Genomic DNA, 14,876 nt, shown 5'->3' with positions numbered 1-14,876 from the left:
ACCGGCCAGACAGGACGCCAACTCTCACCCCGTCCACGGGAGGCACAGACTGCCGGCACGGAGACACAATCCACTGTCGCCGATCTCGGTACACGGTGACCGAGAAGGACTCCACTTTAACCGGGGCACCGCAGAGGTTCTGGCGCAGGCAAACACATAGCAGGCACGAGAACTTTTAGAAGCGTGGTTGCCCTCGGATAACTCTGTAAAAAACATGTCGAAATAGGCACCGTCGACGCAGAGCCAGGGAAATGGCAGCCAATAGAATTCAAAGGTCAACTGAAGGAGTAGCCAATCAGGACCGAGGCAAGCGAGGCTAGAGAAATGTGAGCACTCCCAAAAGAGAAAGACCAGCAGTTGGATGGGCAGTAAATGGAGGGGGATATGGACCATTTGCATCATCATCCACACTTCCTCACCTCTCCCCACCTCCTCCTTCACTCCCTACCCCACTTTCCTACAGCCCATTCCCAGGCCCTTACCTGGCATACTGGGTGAGCTGCCGATGGTTCTCCGGGACGTCCAGTGGCTTGTACATGAAGTGCCATAGGTCAGCGATCCCGGGTGGGGACACGCCTCCGCCGTCCCCAAGGGCCTCGCCGATAGCCCGCAGCAGACCCTGGGCCCGCAAGCCTTCCTCGATGCGGCGCTTGCAAGCAGCGGCGGCGTAGAAGGCATCGCGGTCGGTGGAGAGGAGCAGGAGGCAGAGGCGGCAGGCGGGCGGGTCCAGGTACGAGACGTAGGCGTAGAGGTAGCCGTCCGGGCACAGGCGGGGCAGGCAGATGGGCGCCCACACCTCGCCCGCCTGGAAGGAGCTGGAGGCGGCCAGGAGGTTGAAGAGGAGCTGCAGGTCGGCCGGGTCCAACCGGGCCTCCTCGATCACCACCCTCTCCTGCACGATGGTGACCAGGCTGCCGCCCGCCACCAGGATGGAGAAGACCAGGTTGGGGGCGGCAGCCCGCCGCAGGAGCTGCCCAGCGGCCTCGCGCAGGGGTGCAGCCAGGGTCAGGCAGCGGACGGCGCCCAGCAGCGGGCCCGGCTCACGCTCCAGCCTCCGCAGCAGGCCGTCCAGGATCTTCTCGGAGCCGGCGAGCAGGCGGCGCAGGTCGAAGCTCTGCTTGCGGCGGAAGACGCGGGTGAGCGTGGCCCGGGTCAGCATGCTGAGGATCTGCTGGTAGACGTAGAGCAGCTCCCGGCGCAGCTGCCGCTCCGACTGGCGGCCCCGCGACACGCACACCAGCACCAGCGGCCCCTCCTGGCTGAACACCACCTGGTAGTCATCTGGCAGGTTGGGATGGGAGGAGGGGGAAGAGGGATAGGAAATAAAGGATGAGGAGGTGAGGAGATGTGGAAGGGGGAGGGAGATGAATGGGCAAGGAAGGGGAGGGGGAGGCAAGGAATAGGTAAAGGCAAGGGAGAGGGTGGTGGGAAGAAAGGTGGGGTGCAGGAGGAGGATGGGCCAAAGGTAGGGGGAGGGGTGTGGGGAAGGGAGAGGAAGGGATAGGAAGAAATTAGATCTCAGCCTGTAACCCACTCCTGGAGATCTGTTATTCTATATAAACCCCCACCCAAAACCCCTAGGTTAGATCTCAGCCTGTAACCCACTCCTGGAGATCTGTTATTCTATATATAAACGCCCAAACCCCAGGATTAGATGCTAGTCTGAACCCACTTCCGGGGATCTGTTATTCTATATACACCAAGTGCTCACTTTATCAGGTACATCTGTTTGTTAATGCAAATATCTGATCAGCCAATCACATGGCAGCAACTCGACGCATAAGAGCATGCCGACATGGTCAAGAGGTTCAGTTGTTCAGACCAAACATCAGAATGGGGGAAGAAAAGTGATCTTCGTGACTTTGTCCGTGGAATGATTGTGATGGTTCGAGTAACTCAGAAAGTGCTGGGATTTTTGCACACAGCAGCCTCTGGAGTTTCCAGCGAATGGGGTGTGAAAAACAACAGACATCAGGTGAGCGGCAGATCTGTCGGCAAAAACGCCTTGTTAATGAGGGAGGTCAGAGGAGAATGGCCAGACTGGTTCAAGCTGACAGGAAGGTGACAGTAACTCAAATAACCATGTGTTATGACAGAGTGTGCATCTCTGAACACACAAAAGGGTGAACGCTAGTGAATGGGCTACAGCGTTAGATGACCATACCAGGTTCCACTTCTGTAACTAATAAAGCGGCTACTGAAGGTATTAACTTCCCAAATGCCTGGATCAGAGCCCCGCCCGTGACCCCCTCCCCTCAAGGCCGCTCCTACCTGCCTGGATGGAGCGGATGAGGTTATTCCCGGCCTGCACGAAAGAGACGAGGGCCATCATCACGCCCATGGTGGAGGAGAGGGCCTCCTCGTTGCCGTAGCGGGAGTAGATAGGCTTGCCCGCCTCGCTCAGGACGAAGACGTGCTTGCGGTGGGCGCGCCAGGCGTCCGCCATGATGTCCTCGTCCCGCTTGGGAGGGGCGTGCGCGGCCGAGGGCTCCCTCTCCCCCGCCAGCAGCTCGGAGAGCTCCTCCGCCTCCTCGTCCTCGCCCTCGCCAGCTGGTGGGCTCAGGGGGGCAGCGTCTGCAGAGGGAAGGAGATGCCCGTCAGTGCCAGTCTAGTACTGGGACCGTCCAAATGGAATTACTCCAACAACATGCCCAACAACACCCTGTTCGTCTCAGCCAATCCCCCCTCCACAAACAGAACAGTACAGCACCAGAACGCGTCCTTCAGCCTTTGATGTCAAGTTGAACTACGGTGGCCTCTCCTTCCATCTCCCACCTATTCATATGTTGAAATCCCTTTTAAATGTTGCTACCATGTCTGCCTCCACCAGCTTCCCCGGCAGCCCATTCTGAACATCCACCACTCTCTGCGTTGACAAAAACAGCTTTCGAGAGACCTCTGCCCTCTGGTATTTGGTGCCCCTGTCTTCTCCGCACATTCACGTATCTGTCTAAGAGCCTTTGAAACACGTCTATTGTATCTGTGTCCACCACCCCTAACAACACACTCCAGCCACCCACCACTCTCTGTGCAACAAAACCTGCCCTGCACATCTCCTTTAAAACCCCTCCCCTTAAATGCATGCTCTCTAGAAGTCGAAGTTGCAAGTTCCCAGGTACCCTGGGGGAGAAAAAGATCCCACCTGTCTACACTATTTACGCCTCTCATCAATTTTTCAAACTTCTATCCCACCCAGAGAAAACAGCCCAAGCTCGTCCAACACACACAATCATCATGACCAGCACGGCTCCGTCTAAGTAGACAATGGATGCGCCCGGTTCTCCGGGGCGCAGACCTGGGTGATGAATATGAAAATCCTGGGCTGCCCAGACATCAAGATCCCCCCCTCGGCCTCGCGGATGTGGTCCAAAGGAATGCGGAGCAGTACATTTGGCATCAGCTTGGCTGCAGGAGCCGCCGGGAGGTGACGTGATACGTCATCCAACCACCTTAGGGGCTCCACTCCGGATTTGTGTAGGGTTTACTCCTCAGCCTTCTCTTCTCCCGAAGATACCCACAAGGCAGTGGGATCTGTAACCCTGGATAGGGGCTCATACCGGGTATTGTCAGCCGGAGCCAGCTGGGCCCGGGACTTGTGTGAGGCAGGGTCGTCAAGCCCTGTGGTAGTGACATATGGAGCCACTACCCACACAAAACGCTGCAGAAACTCAGCGGGTCAGGCAGCATCTATGGAGGGGAATAAACAGTTGATGTTTTGGGCCGAGACCCTTCATCAGGGCTGGAAAAGAAGTGGTTGGAGGTGGGGTAGGGGCGGGTGGAGCTAATTAACACCCCCCTCCGGCCTGCTTGCTTTTGGAATCACAGGGCAGAGGGTGGCAGAGACAGAACATAGACCATAGAACATTACAGCATAGGAACAAGCCCTTCGGCCCATCCTGTCTATGCTGAACACAATGCCGAATTAAACTAAAGACCTTATGCCTACACTGGTCCATATCCCTCCTTTAGCTGTCTGTCAGTGTGTCGGTCCAACAGCCTCTATCGTCTCTGCCTCACCAGCACCACTCCCGGCAGCACGCTCCAGGCATCCGCCTCTCTCTGTATAAAAGAAAATCTCATCAGCTTTCCCCCGCCTCACCTTAAAACCTATTCGTGTGTCTGTCTAACAGCTTCTTAAACACCTCGGAAACACAAAATACTCTGCAGATGCTGGGGTCAAAGCAACACTCACAACACACTGGAGGAACTCAGCAGGTCGGGCAGCATCCGTGGAAATGAACGGTCAACGTTTCGGGCCGGAACCCTTCGTCAGGACTGTGGAGGGAAGGGGCAGAGGCCCTATAAAGAAGGTGGGGGGGGGGGGGGAGGGTGGGAAGGAGAAGGCTGGTAGGTTCCAGGTGAAAACCTCCCTCATGGTTCCACCTCTTTCTACTACCCCTATTCCCCTATTCCTCCTTCACCTTTCCTGCCTGCTTCCTGTGCCCCACCCCTTTATCTTTCCCCTTACTGGTTTTTCACCTGGTACCTACCAGCCTTCTCCTTCCCACACTCCCCTCACCTTCTTTATAGGGCCTCTGCCCCTCCCTCTTCAGCCCTGACGAAGGGCTCCGGCCCAAAACGCCGACTGATCGTTTCCACGGATGCTGCCCGACCTGCTGTGTCCCTCCAGCGTGTTGTGAGTGTTTCTTAAACACCTCTATTGGAACTGGCTCTACCACCACACCTGGCAACACTTTTCAGGCACCCACCTTTCTCTGTGTAAAAATAAACTTGCCCCACACATCTCCTTTGAATGTTCCCCCCTCTCACCTTAAATACATAAGAGTGAGAGACAGGCACAGCACAGAAACAGGCCTCTTGGCACATCCAGTCTGTGCCAAAACTATTTTAACTGCCTACTCCCATCAACCTGCACCAGGACCATAATCCCTCCATACGCCTCCCATCCATGTACCTGTCCAAACTTCTCCTCAATGCTGAAAGCAAGCTCGCTCCACTCTCTCACCGCCCTCTAGGTAAAGAAGTTTCCCCTCGTGGTCACCTTTCACCCTTAACTCATGACCTCTGGTTGTCATTCCACCCAACCTCAGTTACCCTATCTATACCCCCCATAATTTTGTAAGCCTCTATCAAATTGCTTCTTAATCTTCTACGTCCCAAGGAATAAAGTCCTAAACTATTCAATCTTTCCTTATAACTTGGGTCCTCCAGACCTGGCAATATCCTTGTAAATTTTCACCGTATCCTTTCAGCCTTGTTTACATCTTTCCTGTAGGTAGGTGACCAAAACTGCAGACAATACTCCAAATTAGGCCTCACCAGCGTCTTATACAACATCCCATCTCCACACTCAATAATTTGATTTCTGAAGCCAATGTGCCAAACTCTATCTACCTGTGACGCCACTTTCAACGAATTATGGAACTGTATTGCCAGACTCCTTCGTTCTACCACACTCCTCAATGCCCTTTTTCATTCACCGTGTCAGACCTGCCCTGTGGTCCCACCAGAGCGCAGAACCTCACACTTCCCTACCTTAAATTCTATCTGCCATTTTTCAGCCCATGTCCCTTAATATTTGAGATTTTTACCCCGGGGCAAAAACTTTTCTCCCATATTTATGCCTTTCCTAATATTAGAAATGTATTAGATTCCATATCTAAAGCACGATCACCTCCCATTTTACCAGGTAGACACGGCCTAGTGTAGAAACTCTAACACACAGGAACACAAGAGGCTACAGACAGTGGTGGGACTCAGTCAGTTCCATCCCGGGTAAAGCTCTCCCCGTCACCAACGGACATCAACAATGGCGAACGGCTTCTGTAGAAAAATTTGCCAAGAGCAATCGTGGTTATGGAAAGACCGTGATCGCCCGTGTCATACGACACGGCAGATAACGCACAGGGTGCCTCCTCTGACAAGAACCAGCATTAAAGGCAGGGTGGGCAGATTCAGCATCATGTGCCTGTGTTCGGTCCCTATCACTCCAGGGGTTCCCAACCTGGGATCCATGCACCCCTTGCTTAACGGTATTGGTTCATGGCGTAAAAAAGGTTGGGAAGCCCTGCAAGTTTAAACCTTCCCGATTTATTTTCTATCCGTGCCTTTAAACGTTATTGTACCAGCCTCTATCACCATCTTGTTTCATATCCCCACTATCCCCCCTTAAATCTCTCACCTCTCACCTTAACTTGTGCCCTCTGGTTTTAGACTCCTCTAAAGGATGTTGCGCATTCACCCTATCTACACCCCTCGTGATTTTATACACCCCTGTATGGTTATCCCTCCGTCTCCAGTGAATAGCCTCAGGCTGTCCAACCTCACTCAGAAACTCAGTCCCTCGAGTCCTGGCAACATCCTTGAAAACCTCCTCTGCATTCTTTCCAGCTTAATGACATCCTTCTTACAGCAGGGCGATCAGAACTGAACACAATACTCCAACTGCGGCCTCACCAATACCTTGTACAGCGGTAACATAACGTCCCAACTCCTGCAATCAGTGGCCTGACCGATGAGGCCCAGCGTAATGAGTGCCTTTTTCATCGCCCTGCCCACCTGCGCTGTCACTTTCAGGGGACCGTGTACCTGTACCCCCGTGTCCCTTTGATCTGCACCACTCCCCGGGGCACAGCCGTTCACAGCGCAAGTCCAGCCCTGGTTTAGCTGCCCAAGGTGTAACCACCACCCTGTCTTGCAGAAGTAGGCCCTTTGGCCCAGCTTGTCTGTGACAGTCCATCAGTCCGTCCACACTATCCCAATTCTGCCTCCAGCGGCCGGCGGGGGGGGGGGGGGGTTGCTGGAAACAGGACGGGACAAGCTCCACAAAATGGGCCCAGTTTGGGGGACGAGCAGAGAGGAACTTACCTACACCACTCCCTGCCCCACGCTCCCAAGTCCGGTGAAACTCACCCGCAGTGGGCGTTCCCTCTTGCCCTCCATGATCAGGAGGGGTCCCAGATGTGGGCAGGGGCTCCTCCATCTCTGCCTCTTTCTTTGCCAGCTCTGCCCCCGAGCCATTGGGGGAGCATCCTGGAGGGAGAGGGACACTCGATTAAAGTAGCGTGGTGGCGCTGTGTGTGTGTGTGTGTGTGTGTGTGTGTGTGTGTGTGTGTGTGTGTGTGTGTGTGTGTGTATGTATAAAATCGAATTCAGATCTACGGCTGTGAAGAGGGTGTCATCCCGATGGTTTTACCTGGGGGAGGGGAGGAGCGCTCCCTCTCACATGGCTCCCTTGTGCTGGAGTTCATCTGGAGTCCGGGATTGGCGCTTGGAACCACATCGTCGGTGAGAGACTCTCCGCAGTGGATGGAGAGGGAGCGGGCGGTGTGGCTGGAAGAGAAACAAGTGTCAGATCAGTAATGGGGTCACCTTGCCGCGATGTCCCATTGCCCGCCCTGACCCCTCTGCAGATAGCGGTGGGAATTGAACCCTGTTATATCGGGCGCTTTGCGCAGTAAAGCACCAAGCCAAACACCATGGTACTAGACCGCACATAGAGCGGTCACGTGCTCCATTAGCCACTAGACCCTGAGGCAGGTTGTGAGTTCGAGCCCCGCATCAGTCCCACAGAGGAAGATGCCAATAACACTGGACAACAAGATTTTGCTTTTGAATACTTTTGGGTACATCTTATGGACTTTGGGCTGCTGATCAAGAAAATCACCCATAAAATTTCCACCTTGTATTTAAATCACCTATATTATTTCAATTCATAATTCAAGTCAGAATAACTGATGCCAAGATTGAGGAAGGCATTTTTGTTGATCCACAAATCAAACAAGTCATTAGTGACAGGCAATTCAAAGAACTTCTAGTGGGACTTGAGAAAATCGCATGAAGGGTGTTCAAAGTTTTCTTGGCAGCTACAGAGCACCAAACTACATGCAACTGATTGACAACATGATTCAAGCACACAAAACCGTGAGGGACAACATGTCACGAAAGATTCATTTTCTGCATTCCCATTTAGACTTTTCTCCTGCAATTCTTGTCGCTGTCAGTGACGAGCACGGTGAAAGGTTTCACCGGGACGTTGCAGTTAACAGGGCAACCGGAATCCATCAATGCTGGCTGATTATTGTTGGACACTTAAGCGTGAAGCCTCAGACATGGAGTACAAACAAAAATCATCAGCAAAACATTTTTAGCTTAGTTGAACTATTGCAAAGCGTTATGCAGTTAAATACATTATATTCAATAAAAGTTAATTTCTTGTTTCTCCAAATTCCCACATGATACAAGCAGTCTGAAATTATATTTGTGTTCAGCTTCAAGTGGCCTATCATAAACAAAAAAAATTCTAAGGAAGCAACACTTTTGAAAAAAATTTGTTGACAAGTATTAGCAGTCCAGGCAATGAACCCAAGGCCTCCTCATTGTCCACCCCATCGTCAGGCGTGAGCTGTAAATGAGGGCCTCTGTTGGTTAGGGTCGACCATGGATGTTTCATCTCAGCTGTCCACGTGGTATGCAAGCCAGGGCAGTACGATATGGAGAGCAAGCTGCTGCCCACGCAGCAGGATCCCCCTCTCCACCCGGCTGATGAACCCAAAGGAACAGCCAAGACCGACAGTTTGGTACAGGAGATGCCAGTCGCTGCTGAATTCAGTGCAGGACTGCCTTAGGAACTCCTGCTCCAGACTTTTCTTTCCGGTTTACTCCCAAAGCCTTTCCCATGAGAGGGAAGGCAGCGGAGGTTTGAGATCAGAGTTTCCCTTCTCTTATATGAGCTGCCGAGGTTGACGAGCCCCGTCTGCCTTTGCCCCTTCTCCTGTCAATAGGAATGGCTCTGCCGGGCTTTGCAGCTAAGCCACACATGAAGGGCAAGAGCTGGCCTTGGTTGTCAGAGACTATTTGTGACAGACGCCGCTGAGAACAGTTAATAGGTAGTGGGAGCTTATCCAGAATGTTCGCCCTGGCTGTTGTCCATGCTAATCCAGTGACCCAGCGCCACGAGACCACAGACACAAGCGCGCCCTCTCCAAGCCCTGGTGCATCGCTCGTGCCCACGGGCAAATCCACTGGTCAGTTTTAGTCACAGAAACAGACCCTTTTGCCCATCGAATTATGCCATCCTTCAACCACCCGATTACACTCATCACTTTTCATCTGTCCCACATTCCCATCGGCTACCCCACCCAGATTCTCGCCCCTCACCCACACGATTCACCCATCGACTACCCCACCCAGATTATCTCCCCTCACCCACACAATTCACCCATCGACTACCCTACCCAACCCAAGCAATTCACCCATCGACTACCCCACCCAGATTTTCCCCCAACCCACATGATTCACCCATTGACTACCCCACCCAGATTTTCCCCCCAACCCACACGATTCACCCATTGACTACCCCACCCAGATCCTCGCCCCTCACCAACACGATTCACCCATCGACTACCCCACCCAGATTCTCCCCCCAACCCACACGATTCACCCATCGACTACCCCACCCAGATCCTCCCCCCAACCCAAACAATTCACCCATCGACTACCCCACCCAGATTCTCCCCCTCACCCACACGATTAACTCAAAGGTAGAATGTGTGGACTGCACGCACACAGACAGAAACACGCCCAGTGGCAGTCACGTACACACACAGGCATGATATACATATCTGTGTATGTTTCTGTGTTAGTCTCATGAGACCATGGATTTGCGCCTTGGAAGGTTTCCAGGGCACAGGCCTGGGCAAGGTTGTATGGAAGACCGGCAGTTGCCCATGCTGCAAGTCTCCCCTCTCCACGCCACCGATGTTGTCCACTAGGACCCATACAGCTTGGCACCGGTGTCGTTGCAGAGCAATGTGTGATTAAGTGCCTTGCTCAAGGACACACACGCTGCCTCAGCCAAGGCTCGAACTCACAACCTTTAAATCACTAGACGAGCGCCTTAACTACTTGGCCACACGCCAACACCACACATATATATAGCACACACATTCACAAACACATACACATACATACACTCACATATACATACACACATTCAGACATAACACATACACACATTCACAGACATAACACATACACAAACATGCACTCACATACACACATTCACAGACATAACACATACACACAGACCTGGAGTGTTGGAGATCAGAATTGAACCCGGGTCTCTGCACCAACTGTACCTTAGAGAGATTTCTCCCCCGCCTCCTGCCCGGTAGCTGTACAGCGCACAAGCAGGCCCTTCAGCACACAATGATTCACCCGACTAATTAAATTAATTTCATTGGGCATTTGATTACTAGCCCCTTCTGCCAACAATTTCTATACCCTTCAATGCCAGGCATTTACTCAGAGCCTCCCGAATTCCTCTCTCACACCTGTCCCCACCACCACCTGACAGCACATTCTGGGCTCACCACTACACTGTGTAAAAAAAACTTGCCCCACACACCTTATTTGAAATATTCCCCCTTCCCCCCCACCCCACCTTCCAAGCCTGCCCTCCGGTATTAGACATTTCAACACTGGGAGTTAAAACCATTGTCCATCTAGACCTCTCAAATCTTATAAACCTCTATCAAGCTCCCCCCACCACCTCCAAAACCCCACAGAAGACAACTCGTTTGTCCACACTCTCCTTGTAGCTCACTCATTCCCTCTAATCCAGGCAACACCTTGGTGTCAAGCGAGCACTACAACACAGACGCAAGCCTCTTGGCCCATCTAGTCTGTGCCAGCCCATTCCTCTGCCTGGTTCTATGTACCCGGACTATAACCCTCTGCACCCCTGCCATCCACACACCAAACTCGGCCTGAATGTTGCCGTTGAACCTGCATCCACCACTTGTGCTGGCACTCGCACCATCCCTTAAATGAAGGAGTTTCCCCTCGTATTCTCCTTAAATATTTCACGTTTCGCTCTAAAGGTATTAACTCTAGCCCTAGATTCACCCACTCTCAGTGGGAAACACCTGCTCTCATTTACCCTATCTATACCCCTCATAATTTTGTATACCACTATCAAATCTCTCCCTCATTCTCCTACAGTCCAGGTAATAAACTCCTAACCTGTTCAATCTTTCCCGAAAACTCAGCTCAAGTCCCGGCAACACCCTTGTAGATTTTCTCTGCACTCTTTAGAGCTTACTGACATCTTTCCCGCAGGTAGGTGACTGGCACTGCACACAATACTCCATCTTAGGCCTCTCCAGCGTCCGACACCCCAACTCCTGCACTCGGTGATGTGATTTATGTGCCAGAAGCTCTCTTTACGACCCCATCTATCTGTGACATTTCTTTTAAGGAATTATGGACCTGTATTCCTAGACCCCCCTGTTCTACAGTACTCCGCAGTGCCCTACCACTCACTGTGCAAGTCCTACCCTGGTTTGTCCTCCCAATGTGTGACAAGTACCTCACACCCATCTGCAATAAATTCCGTCTGACATTTTTCTGACCATTTCTCCATCTGCTGCAGACTGTGCTGGAGGCTTTATACAGTCTTCCTCGCTGTCCACTACGCGCCTCTCCCCCCCACCCCCTGATCTTGGTTAACCTATTTCGTCCTCTCTCAAAGGTTCCACATCCTGCCTGTAACGCTTCAGCGCAACGTGTGAAAGCTAACACGGTCTCAGATTTTTCGGGGCCTCGGGCGGTGTGGGTTAGAGGCTGCTTTTAATAACAACGAGCCCGAAAAAGCGGCGGAGAAACAGGTGGCTCGCAACGGTGCCTGCAATCACACCTCCCCCCGCCACAGAACTGATTCAGGCAGCGAACAGTGGACAGGAGTGGCCAGGATTAGAACAGCAGACAGCATGCAAGCATGCAGGCTCCTGCACGGTGCATCAGTTATAATTACACATGGAAACCACGCCTATACACACAGGCCTGTCCCCATTCACGCTCCCAACCAGAGGCAGAATGGCCTCCAAGCCTGCAGGTCCAATCAGCCAAGTCCGTGACACGAGGGTGGGGGGCGGGATGGGTAAGAGCCGACGCCTTGAGGCTCCAGAGACCCTGTCCCATCCTGATCTTCAGTGTGAGTGCGCACGTGTGTCGGTGTGTGGGGGCGTGCCCGTGTGCGGGTCTGCAGTTTGCAAGTTCTCCCTGCGACTGTGTGTGTGTGTGTGTGTGTGTGTGTGTGTGTGTGTGTGTGTGTGTGTGTGGGGTGGGGGGGGGTCTGAACAGAACCCAACATTAGACCACCAGCCTCCCCCCGCCCCCCAGCACTGATACACCCAGATCTCATCTCTTTCCCTGCTGATTCCCCACAACCCTCGATTACCCGACCGCTGCCTCCCCAAACACTTTCTCCGCCTCTTCAAATACCCAGCCCCCACGGGGTCCCAGAGATCCACCACCCACTTCCTCCCACACCCAACGGTGTGTCGATCCAACATCGCCTTGCGGGGACAAAGACCAAGGGTCACAGAGCACGCAGAAAGGCTGTTTGGCCCATCCGTGTCCATGCTGACCAAGATGTACATTCAAACGAACTCTACTGGCATAGGACGCAGACAAGCTCAGCTCAGCACAGGCCCTTCGGCCCACAATGTTGTGCTGACATTGCAACCTACTCCGAGCTCCATCTTACACTTCCCCTTCATGTAGCCCTCCATTTTCCTACCATCCATGTGCCTATTTTACAGCCTTTTAAATGTCCCCTGTGTGTCGGCCTCTACCAACACCCTTCACAGCGTCTTCCATGCACCTATCACTCCCTTTTAAAAGTGACACCCCCCCCCCCATACTTTCCTCCAATCACCTCTAGAATTATGCCTTCTATTACCCATTTCCACCCTGGGGAAAAATAAATGGTATTAGTTGTCCACTCAATCTATGCCTCTTAACGTTGTGTGCACCTCTATCATGTCACCTCTCCTCCTCCTTCGCTCCGGAGAGAAAAGCCCGAGCTCGCTCACCCATCGTCATGAGACGCGTTCTCTAATCCAGGCCGCATCCTGGTAAATCTCCTCTGCATCCTCTCTCTAAAGCTTCCTCATCCTTCCTATAATGAGGTGACCAGAAAGAAACACGGTGCTCCAAGTGTGGTCTAACCAGGGTTTTATTGAGCTGCCACATTACATTGAGGTTCTTGATCTCAATCCTCTGACTTAACGAACGATACCACACCACACGCCCTCTCAACAACGCCATCCACCTTCGCAGCAACTTTGAGAGATCTACAGTATGGACGTGGACCCTTTTCCCTCCACACTACGAAGAATCTTGCCTGGGCACTATAAGAGATTCTGCAGATGCTGGAAGTCCAGAGCAACAGCCACAAAACTCTGGAGGAACTCAAGCAGGTCAGGCAGCATCCATGGAAATGAATAAGCAGTCATCGTTTCGGGCTGAGACCCTTCTTCAGGACCGGAAAGGAAGGGGGAAGATGACAGAATAAGGTTGTGGGGGGGATGGTAAGGAGGCTAGCTAGAAGGTGACAGGTGAAGCCAGGTAGGTGGGAAAGCTTAAGGGCTGGAGAAGGAATCTGACTGCAGAGGACAGTGGACCATAAAAGAAAGGGAATGCGGAAGGGCATCGAGGGGAGGTGTTAAGCAAGTGAGAGGAAGAGGTAAGAGGCCAGAATGGGTAATAGAAGAGGGCATGGGGAGAGAAAAAAAATTACCGGAAGGAATCAGAATCAGGTTTATTATCACTGGCGTGTGATGTGAAATTTGTTAACTTAGCAGCAGCAGTTCAGTGTGATAAATATAGATAAAATAATAATAAATGAAATAAAAATAATAATAATAAAGAAAATCAATTACATGTATATTGAATAAATTTTTAAAACGTGCAAAAAACAGAAATACTGTATATTAAAAAAGTGAGGTAGTGTCCAAGGGTTCAATGTCCATTTAGGAATCAGAAGAAGCTGTATCTGAATCGCTGAGTGTGTGCCTTCAGGCTTCTGTACCTCCTACTTGATGGTAACAGTGAGAAAAGGGCATGCCCTGGGTGCTGGAGGTTCTTAATAATGGACGCTGCCTTTCTGAGACGCTGTTCCCTGAAGATGTCCAGGGTACTTTGTAGGCGAGTACCCAAGATGGCGCCGACTAGATTTACAATCCTCTGCAGCTTCCTTCTGTTCTGTGCAGTAGCCCCTCCATATCAGACAGTGATGCAGCCTGTCAGAATTCTCGCCACGGTACAACTATAGAAGCTTTTGAGTCTATTTGTTGACCTGCCAAATCTCTTCAAACTCCTAATGAAGTACAGCTGCTGTCTTGCCTTCTTTATGACCACATCCACATGTTGGGACCAGATTAGATCCTCAGAGATCTTGACACCCAGGAACTTGAAACTGCTCACTCTCTCCTCAGAGTTCCTCTGATTGGCCTCATTGTGGCTTGGCGAAAGAGGTGGCCATGGACTGGCATGTCAGAACGGGAATGGGGATGGAAATTTAAATGGTTGACCACCGGGAAATTCCGCTATCGGCGGACAGAGCAGAGGTACTCAATTCAGTGCCCCCACCCCCAACCCAACTAATTTATGGCGGGTGCACTCTGCCTTCAAGTTCGACCTTCCAAGCAGTAGCACTTTTTTTTATTTGCAGTTATTTTGTAAATAACACTATTCTTTGCATTTCTGGTCAGATGCTAAATGCACTTCATTGGCTTTGTATCTGTACTCCGCACAATGACAATAAAGTTGAATCTAAATCTAAATCTAAATCAAAGTGGATCGCTCCACGCTTCTCCAGATTGAACTCCATCTGCCACTTGCCCGCCCAGCTCTGCTTCCTACCAATGTCCCGCTGTAACCTACAGCAACCCCCCCCACACCATTCAGAACACCGCCAACTTTTGTGTCTAACGCAAATTCACTAACCCACCCTCCCATTTCTTCATCCCTAAGGCGTTTATAAAAAAAATCACAGAGAGCAGAGGTCCCAGGACAGACGTTACTGGTCAGTAACCTCCCTGCAGAGAGCTCTCCATTTACTACCACCC

The 14,876-nt window shown here is 51.9% G+C and overlaps 1 protein-coding gene across 2 annotated transcripts in view; it reads right to left on the bottom strand.

Moving 5' to 3' along the window:
- The window catches only part of LOC140190098 (vacuolar fusion protein MON1 homolog B-like), a 37,000-nt gene that overhangs the window by 20,470 nt on the left and 1,654 nt on the right, over positions 1-14,876 (bottom strand). The window contains exons 2-5 of one of the 2 annotated variants that reach the window (XM_072246579.1): positions 7,157-7,293; positions 6,829-6,993; positions 2,272-2,574; positions 483-1,281 (exon numbers count right to left, since the gene is read on the bottom strand). In XM_072246579.1, coding sequence (XP_072102680.1) covers positions 483-1,281; positions 2,272-2,574; positions 6,829-6,993; positions 7,157-7,211 — 1,322 coding nt within the window. In that variant the 5' untranslated portion in view covers positions 7,212-7,293. The remainder of the gene's footprint in view (positions 1-482; positions 1,282-2,271; positions 2,575-6,828; positions 6,994-7,156; positions 7,294-14,876) is intronic. The other variant, XM_072246580.1, reaches the window with a different exon arrangement.

Source organism: Mobula birostris, chromosome 29, assembly GCF_030028105.1.
Source record: "Mobula birostris isolate sMobBir1 chromosome 29, sMobBir1.hap1, whole genome shotgun sequence".
Taxonomy (NCBI): Eukaryota; Metazoa; Chordata; class Chondrichthyes; order Myliobatiformes; family Myliobatidae; genus Mobula; species Mobula birostris.
This window is presented reverse-complemented; position numbering and strand designations above follow the sequence as displayed.